Source organism: Macrobrachium nipponense, chromosome 10, assembly GCF_015104395.2.
Source record: "Macrobrachium nipponense isolate FS-2020 chromosome 10, ASM1510439v2, whole genome shotgun sequence".
Classification (NCBI taxonomy): domain Eukaryota; kingdom Metazoa; phylum Arthropoda; class Malacostraca; order Decapoda; family Palaemonidae; genus Macrobrachium; species Macrobrachium nipponense.
In genome coordinates, this window is record NC_087204.1 from 102,975,112 (window position 1) to 102,984,932 (window position 9,821).

General features: G+C 35.5%; 1 protein-coding gene across 1 annotated transcript in view; it reads left to right on the top strand.

The window, feature by feature from the left end:
- The window catches only part of LOC135223845 (serine/threonine-protein phosphatase 2A 56 kDa regulatory subunit epsilon isoform-like), a 61,591-nt gene that overhangs the window by 40,035 nt on the left and 11,735 nt on the right, over nucleotides 1-9,821 (top strand). The window contains exons 3-6 of the mRNA XM_064262729.1: nucleotides 717-911; nucleotides 1,956-2,086; nucleotides 3,976-4,035; nucleotides 5,704-5,917. Of these exons, the coding sequence (XP_064118799.1) occupies nucleotides 717-911; nucleotides 1,956-2,086; nucleotides 3,976-4,035; nucleotides 5,704-5,917 (600 nt within the window). The remainder of the gene's footprint in view (nucleotides 1-716; nucleotides 912-1,955; nucleotides 2,087-3,975; nucleotides 4,036-5,703; nucleotides 5,918-9,821) is intronic.

Genomic DNA, 9,821 nt, shown 5'->3' on the forward strand with positions numbered 1-9,821 from the left:
TACTTATTGCGCCATCGTGGGATTAAGGAGCCGTTTGACTGGTCTAGGGCGCTATTAACTGGTCTAGAATTTTGAAAGAAGGTGTGCAGCGGTCGTAGGCTTTAAAATCGCTTAGCATCGAAAATCACCTAGCGTCGACGGCCAGGAACGGAACCCCTGCCGCTAGCCGAGGGCCACCTGTAGTGGGTGTTTACTGGTGTATCTGCCCAGCAATTTTACAATTGCTTCGTTCCTCTATTGGGTGCCTTATGTTAGTCTACAATTGCCTCTAGGATTTTGTGATAGTTGAATGTGAAGCCTATTTCCTACAGATTGTCTGTAATGTATAAATAACAGATTTTAATAAATTTATATTATATATATAGTAGTCAGACATGAATTTGATGATGTTTGCTCAAGCATTGTGATTTCAAAAGGACGAGACGAAAAACAGGTTATGATGGTAGTTTCTCAGATGCATGGTCATCTAAAGGCCAGTGTGAGCTTTGCAATGCATTAGGAATCAAAAATTGTATTTGATTATATACTCCATGATTATTAGAATACTAGCTGTCATCCTTTTATGTATTGAGTATTTTTCAGTGGTGAGGTGGCGCCTTGATTGAAAAGTGGTTATGCAACTTAAGGTCAATACTGTATGACTACCAGATTTCTTTTAAATTGAAGGTATATAAAGTATAAGCCCTTTTTTTTACGGTAAATTTTCTCTCTTCTAGATTGCTTGTAATTTGTTTCGTACACTTCCTCCTTCGGACAACCCTGACTTTGACCCTGAGGAAGATGATCCAACGTTAGAGGCTTCGTGGCCACACCTACAGCTGGTGTACGAGTTCTTCCTCCGCTTCTTAGAAAGTCCAGACTTCCAGCCAGCCATTGGCAAGAGAGTAATAGATCAGAAATTTGTTTTACAAGTAAGTAATAGTAGACTTGGAAGATTTGTATTATAATATTAAACTAAAGAGATTGTAACATTTCATGCTTCCATTTGAATGAATTACAATTGCCTAACTAGAGTCTAATATGTTGGCCTTTTAAAAGGGAACCCATCTAAGACTTGGGTAGGACAAAATCATATATTTAGTTGATGATAGTGCCTTCTTGTAGCTTATTTGAACTATTCGCCCTTTTTTTATTTCATATACTTACCATAGTATTTGCATATTATTTCTTAGTTTCTTCTGTCTTATTGAGTAAGGTTTGTTTTCCTAGCCTTTTACAAGATAATAGTCATTTCTTTAGGACAGTATTCATATTTGGAGATGTACATTGACCCTTAAAAAAGAAGGAATGTCAAGTATATTTTATTTCATGCACTACGTAATAGTAATATAGAAAACCAACTTTGTATTGAGTATGCCATTGGCTTAGAAGTAGGTCCCTCCTTTTCTTCCTTTCTGAATGCATGCAAACTGATTTTTGCTTTGGTAATGAACCAGTTAGAGATACAGGCAAGGGTTTTATTTTTTCCCTCTCTTTGGGTAGTATAACTCTGAAATCATGAGTAGTTTTTCACGAAAAAGTCTTGAAGAGATGGCCTGCCCTTTAAAGATAACCAGGTAATGAGTTCTGTATATATATAATTGTTTTACTCTTTCAAACACTTTTATGAATAAATTTGTTTGAAATAAGATATGAAAATTAGGCATATCTGGTAATGATGCCACTCCTATGAGAGCCAAGAATTGTAGTTCCCTGTTGTTCTGGTAGCTTCTTAATAAACTGATGCTTGTGACAGTTTTAGAAGATTCAAGGTGATTAGTGTTTTAGATTATTTTTTATTAAATAGATATTGTTTGTTCTGATACGTAATACAAACTTTTCAGTCCTTTAACAATAGGAATGTATTTACAGCGTATTGTTAAAGAACCTCAGGTTTGTATAGTTAGGAAAAATACAATTTTTGACAAATTGTGATTTTTCTAAAGTTCTCTAAATTATTATTATTCCATTTTCAGCTATTGGAATTGTTTGACAGTGAAGATCCAAGGGAAAGAGATTTCCTGAAAACTGTTCTCCACAGGATATATGGAAAATTCTTGGGACTTAGAGCATTTATCAGAAAACAGATAAACAATATTTTCCTTAGGTAAGATTTTCTTTTTACATTGTTGTTTTATAGGGAAGTATATCGGTCATAGCGTGATATTGATTACACAGACTGAGGAGTCTCACATGAGTGTTTGTTTGTTTGTACAAACAAACAAACAAACACAGGAGGAAGTGAAGTATTGAAGATTCCACTTCTGTGTTGCAGCGGAATCAGGAATTAAAATAATTTTGTTGTACAAAAAATCCCATTATATTTAGTGGGAAATTTGTTCCAAAATTCTCCTAGACAAAGATATTCGAAGGAGGATTTTGATTTTATAGGTAAGTACCAAAGGCATTGGCAGTCAGTCAGATATTGGCTGTCCAACCATCCACAGTCATAATTTGTTTTTCTTACAGTCAAGACATTTGTTCCTCACGCCATGCTGGCTTTAGCACCAGCAGTTTCCAATTATTACTTTTCTTGATTTATTTTCATTTTATCTGTTATATTTGTAGTTTTCTCGTATTTCAGCTAATGTACTTGACCTTGAAGGTTAGTCGTGACTTTTCAAAAGTCATCTAGTGAAACCTGGACCTGTAGTTATGATATTTTGGAGTGTTAATTTTCCTTGATTGCCAGCTCACCATTTTGACCTTTTGTTTTTTCATATTGGTCTTTTTGAACATGGCTCAAGAAATTCCAAGTAGGGTCATAGCTAGTGAGTAATTCCAGATACAGCATAGTGAAATATTGCTAATTACAGCTTTGGGGTCAGACCAACAGGACTGCAAAGGTTTAGTGACTGAAAGGGATAATAATGAAGTAAATGTTTTGAATATGTCAGATTCACTGACCCCAATTGTCAACTACTTGACCTCTTTCAAGGGTTCACTGTATGCGGTCATCTCCTGGCTTTCCCGGACTCAATCCCAGCTCTTGCTCACCTTATTTGTGTAATGCCTCCTTCCAGAAAACTTGAGCTTGCCTTTTAGGCAACTGATAAGAGATCACAGGGGCTTTGTGTACTCCTCTAGATAATAATTTTTTTTTTTTTTTTTTTTTTTTTTTTTTTTTTTTAGGATATCTTAGCTGTGTATTCTAACCTTGTATATTGTCCAAGTGTCCACTCCTCCAGTATTCTTTAGAGGTTTTAATTACTGCTCTTCTGTTTGGCAGCATGTGTTGTTGCTTTGACTTGACTTTCTCAAGCAAACTCAGATTTTGGCACATTCTTTTCTTTTTTGAAAGGGGTAGCTACAGCAGTATTCATAACAACCACCACCTCACCCATTCCTCACCTGAAGAGGTTTTTCTTACATCTGGAGTTGATCCTCTAGGCTAGACTGCTTGTCTTCAGGGAGGCAGCCCTCCTCCTCTTGATGTTAAATTTAACGAGGAGCTCTGTTATAATTAGAGCAAGCTTTTGACCTTGGCAGGTCTCCATCATGTGATTTTATCTTATATATGTGGCACAGATATTTGGACAATTCTCATCAGGTCTAGTTGTGGCAGGTTTTGTGGTACTAGTTATTCATCCTCTTCCTCTTAGTTACATGAACCCTTATCCCTAACTAATTTTATCTTCATAACGTAAATGGAGAATTCCTGTTTACTATAAGAACATTTGAGTCAAGTATGACAGTAAATGGAATAGTAGCCGTCCTTTTAAACATCTGAAGTCAGCTTTCCTGTATTTCAAGAAAAGATATAGCCGTTGAAATAATTTTTTGTTTGTTGCATATTCACCTTCTAAACTTCAAACTAACTTATTTGAAAAACTGGAAATGAACCAATTTCATTGTCTGTAGACATTGAGAAATTGTATCACAGAATTAATGATAAATACTTTTACTTTATAGTATATCTGATCTAAAAGTTACCTACTTATGATTTTTTTCTGTGTGGAAAGTTTTAAGCATATTTTTGTTGGTTGTATTTTCCAGATTTGTGTATGAAACGGAACACTTCAATGGTGTAGGGGAATTATTAGAAATTTTGGGAAGGTAAGTCTAAGGCATATTTCTATCAACTTTTCCAATAAAAGATAAGTTCTATTTTTATATATATTTTGTGTTAGGATTGTTAGCTCAGCACTGGATTTCTGTTAGTGTCCATTCCTTGAATTATTCAGAGCTGAATAAATAAATATATCCATATTTTAAGACAGACCTCATGTGTAAGTTGCATACCTACTTGAGTATATAATTATTCAATTGTTTGCTGGGATTTCCCAAGACTTGGGTAGAATGCATTTTGGATGCCATTAAATAATGATTTGATTTTGAAATAGGATTTAACCTTAAGATGTCATTTGCATAAATGCCCTTTATGTTGGTGTTAGATGCTTATTAACAGGTTTTCCAGTACTACTAGGTGTGTGAGTTAGCATTTATTGGTGTGTGTGTTATATAAACAAATTAAACTTAAAAACAGTGTTCCATAGATTTGATCATATCTGAATTTATGATAGATTATTTTATACATTTGGTCTTGATAATTGGTTTAGAATTTCATCTTTGCATTGATTTTTGTTACTAGGAACTTAGGTTTTAGTGACAGGTTATAAAGAATCAGAGAATTTAAAATCAAAGTTGAATAGAAAGTATTGATCATTAGGTTGGATAATTTATGTCAGTGACTGAATGCAGATTTGTTAGTGCTGGCCAGCATTCTTTGTGTCCCTACTTATTCCTGAAATGTTGAAAAACTTTTGGAGAAGGGGTCCAGGAGAAGGCACTATGTATGTTCTAATATCAATCAAATCTGTACCATGTTTGCATTAATTACGCAAGATGCATGATTTGAATAATCAAGTGCTAACTCTAAGGATAAATGAGTGACAGCCAAGTAAGTCTCGATTATTTATGTATTCCTTCTCAGATCTTGCTCTTGATTTTTATATTGGCAAGCACTTTGCAGAGAGCAGAGGGTGTTCATGTACTTAGGATCCACTTGAAACTAAGGTTAGAAAATTATTAAAAGCAGACTGGAGGAAATGGAGGGAAATGACAGAGGTTTTGAGTGAGAAAAGAATGCCAAAGAAATTGAAAACAAAGATATATTTGTAGAGTAATAATCAGTCCATAGGTGATGTTAGGTTAAAAAATATGGGCATTAAGGAAGGAGGAGTAGAAGCTAGAGTTTATTTTGGAGAGTGGGCTGCAGTAGAGGCTGGACCAGATGAGTGAGGTCGAAGGAGTGAATAGCCCTTGGATGGAACCTGTTAATGGGTAGAAGGTAGAGAGGGAGGCAGTCCATTTGGTTGTGTGATTAAAGTGAAGGAGGATGTTGCAAAGGGTTTAGCACTGGAAGATGTTTTAGGTGGATATAATTGAAGATGATGTAAGGCAACCAAGTTCTTTGCTAAGGGATATCAGTGGTCATGAAGAAAGTATGTTCTTGTACTAGGCAGTTGTATTCTCTTAAATATTGCAGTTTATGAAGTAAAAACTGTAAAAATAGCAGCTTAGTTGTTATCAATTAACTATTCTTAGAAATGTGCAATCATTTTAGCTGTCATGTATAGTTAGGCTAGATTTAAGATATGAAGGGGACCGATTAGGGGCTGAAATGATGTTTGGTTGGCATGAATAGAATAATCAGAATTCTAACAGCACAGAGAATTTTAGTTTTCTCCTCTTCCTGGTTTTTAATACTCTTTTCTTTTTCAGTATAATCAATGGGTTTGCTCTGCCACTGAAGGCTGAACATAAACAATTTTTAATTAAGGTGCTGATACCACTGCACAAAGTCAAGTGTTTAAGTCTGTACCATGCACAGCTGGCCTATTGTGTGGTACAGTTCTTAGAAAAAGACCCCACACTCACTGAGCCTGTGATCAAGGGCCTACTCAAGTTCTGGCCCAAAACCTGTAGTCAGAAAGAGGCAAGTCATATTCACTTTTTTCCTCTTGGCAATAGTAAGTAGATTTTCACACACCCAGGACTTTATTACTTTATTTTGTTCTAGGAAATGTGTTTGTTCTAATAAATTGGCAGTGTTTTTGTGGTAATAATGTAGAAAACAGTGGAACCTTATAAATTGTTATTTTGAAGATTATAACTGTTATTATTGAGCTGCTGTTTTCATATAAGTAACTTAAGGAGTAATTACGTGAACTCAACGGGGAATGGGAAGCTCTTAGCATAGGCGGAGAAACATATGGATCAGCATCACGATTATGCAGAACAAAAGAAAATTAAGGCTCTTCCTCATCCAAAGATGGCAGTGTCTCCCTTCTCCTGTGACACTTCTCGTAAACCTTTTTCCATTGTTCCACCAACCAAAAATGATACACAGAACAAGGATTAGTAATTGTACATACATTTTCTCTGTACTTACTGCACGGGGGTGGATCCGTGGATACTGTTGTTAAGAATCTTGAACAAGGGAACCCACTAATACCTGACCATTTCCTATGTTTTTTGTGAGATCATGCAGAACTCTCTCAGGGAGGTAAAATGATCTGTGATATCCCAATACCTGCACAAACCAACATCAAACACACACTGTAACACAAAAAATTAAAAAGCAGGCAAACTTAGCCTGCTTTAAAAGGACAGAGAGCAAAATGCATCCTCTCTTAAAGGTAAAACGGTAAGAAAGTAACTGGTGCGATCACAAGATGCTGAAGGCATTGTGGGAGATCCCACGTAGATCGTGATCAAGCACAGTTGCCAATAGTTCCTTGCATACACTTTTTTAAAAATAAATTTTACCAGTTTCCAGCCAGCGCTAGAAGACTTATTCCAATGTAAAGATTGAAGGTTTGTTAGTTATGAAAAATACTAATTGATTACAAATTTAAATTTGTCATTTTTCCACTTGCACGGCAGCTATAATTAGAAGTTTGTGGTAGTAATTCTATCATTTTTGTGTAGGTGACTACCCTACTCACTATCGGGAATAATAGGAACAACAAAACAGAGTTAGCTCACTTCTTTTCTGCTGGTTTTTGTTTTTGTGGCGTTTTCAGGCGAATCTCATTTTCTCAAGAGTCACACCAGTGAGATTTCTCGTGTTCCGTCGAAGCGGACTAGAAAGCTCTCGGTTAGGTTGCAGTTTCAGGCACAGCCTGGACTGTTTTTCACCTGTGTTGTCATTCAGAATGCCAGTTTTGGGTGCTTAGCCCCTCTCTAGTAAATGCTGTTCATATAGGAGCCTGTCAAATGCCCAGGGTATTCTGCTGAGAGTCATTGTGTTTTCTGTCTCCAAATCCCCACCACCAACTCCCAAGCTCTCAGTGCTGATTACTGGGAGCTCGATGCCAACCGCTATGTGCTAGGTGCCAGCCAATAGCCTGTCTTCTTCAACTGCACTCGTTATACAACTTCACCTGCACTCATTATACAAGATCTGTCTTTTGCTCACACTACTAAGAAACAGTTTGCAGATGTTTTGGTCCTGCTGCATAAGACCCCTTCTGTACTGTAACCTTCCGGTCTCCTGTGGTGGAGGTGGTAGTTCAGGAACCAACTCCCTCATTGTATGCTTCTATTTTAAGTATTTCTTAGCAACTTTGTTGCATTTCCAGCCAGCCACTCCAGTTTTGCCCACTTTACCATCCTTATGAGGAATCAAGTAGGTTCCAGCACTTGTCTCCCCAAGAGGGTTCTTTCTTCTGCAAAGAAACCTTTAAGGGGACCGTCCGCTATGGCGGATGACATGTCAACTTGAAAAAATAAAAAATCGAGTTATTACTTGTATCTATGCAGAAACATGCCGTGCATGCTTTCCAGAAGTTTCAGCCAATTATTTTCACAAATAATGAAGATATAGCGGTTTTTAAATGATGACGACATCGTAATTGCGTCGTCTGTATGACTTGAGTTTGACAGAATCGTTTTTGCGTGTTTATTTTTGCATATATACAGCGATTTTTTAAGATTTTTTTTCGAAATTCTCATACATCTGGTAGCAATGAAAGGTACTGTGACACTGGGTGAGAAGCGAGCTGCTCAGAGCGGTTATTTATAGGCGAGACTCGAAGAATGACTCAGTTACGCCACAGAGTCAAAGCAGTTACATGCGATTGTGGTAATGTTTGCACCATTTTAAAATTAGCCGTTATGTAAAGTTTTATATATGGAAATGTGCGCAATTTCATGCACAATACAACTAAAAACAACCCATGGTTGTAGCTTTTACCAGTTTTGAGATATTTTCATATTAATAACGATAATTGCCAAAATTTCAACCTTCGGTCAACTTTGACTCTACCGAAATGGTCGAAAAACGCAATTGTAAGCTAAAACGCTTATATTCTAGTAATATTCAAGTATTTACCTTCATTTTTCAACAAATTGGAAGTCTCTAGCACAATATTTTGATTTATGGTGAATTTATGAAAAAATAACATTTTCTTTACGTCCACGCGGTAACTCTTCCGAAAAAATCATACGTGCGATTGTGGTAATGTTTGCACCATTTTCAATTAGCCGTTACATAAAGTTTTATATGTGAAAATGTGCGCAATTTCATGTAGAATACAACAAAAAATAATTGAAGGTTGTAGCTTTTCTCATTTTTGAAATATTTGCATATAAATCACGCATAAATAGAAAAAAAACCTCGTCGGTCAACTTTGACTCTACCGAAAAAATGGTCGAAAAAACGCAATTGTAAGCTAAAACTCTTACAGTCTAGTAATATTCAGTCATTTATCTTCATCTTGAAACAAATTTGAAGTCTCTAGCAAAATATTTAGATTTATGGTGAATTTTAAAATAATCTTTCCTTCCCTCCGCGCGCGGATTCTGCCACAAATCTCCGAAATGCGTACGTACCATTCTCGGAATATTTGCTCCGTTTCATATTAGGCATTTCATAGAGTTTTATATATGAAAATGTGCGCAATTTCATGTAGAATAAAACTAAAAATATTTGAAGGTTGTAGCTTTTTTTATTTCCGAAATAATTGCATATAAAAAAAAATATATAAAAAAATTTGACATTCGGTCAACCTTAACTCGTCAGATATGGTCGAAAACTGCAATTGTAAGCTAATACTCTTACATTATAGTAATATTCAATCATTTGTCTTTATTTTGAAAGAAATTGGAAGTCTCTAGGTCAATATTTAGATTTATGGTGAATTTTTGACAAAAATATTTGTTTACGTCCGCGTGTTACGAATTCATGCATTATTTTGTGATAATATTTTCTGTGTGTTGCTTTTATCGTTTTACAATGTGTTATATACCAAAATGATCGCAATTTAGTGTACATTACAACGGAAAAAAAAGTAACTTGTTACCTTTAACCGTTTTGCGCACAGCACGATTTGAAGACAATTATATATGAAATTTCGTTTTTGCGCTGTCATATATCGCATTATTTATATATGATAATGATAATTTTTTTCATTTCTGATGGTTGCATACTAAACTTCAGGCAATGACAATAAAAGGAGCCAAAAATGAACTCTTAATCTTGAAAACTAAGCGCGCTGTGATTTTTTGAAAAAAATATTTTTTCCACTTCCGCGCTCACTCTGAAACACCTCCGGCACACGGGAGACAATTTTTTTTTACCGCTTCGGCGTAAGAGGGTTAATAGATATCTAGGTTTCAATGGCTTTTGTCTTTTTGACATTTCCTAATGACAATTGTCTTAATGAGAGCTCTTGAAGTAACTTTTTTATCACTAATAGTATATTGACTCATGAAATGTCAAGGAAAAAATTTATGGATATTAATTACCCTAACTTGCTGTTTCTGTAATAAACCATTTTTATAGTGTGAGATGATTTTGACTTCAAAATCACCTTTTTGAATCATGTCCTATGCTG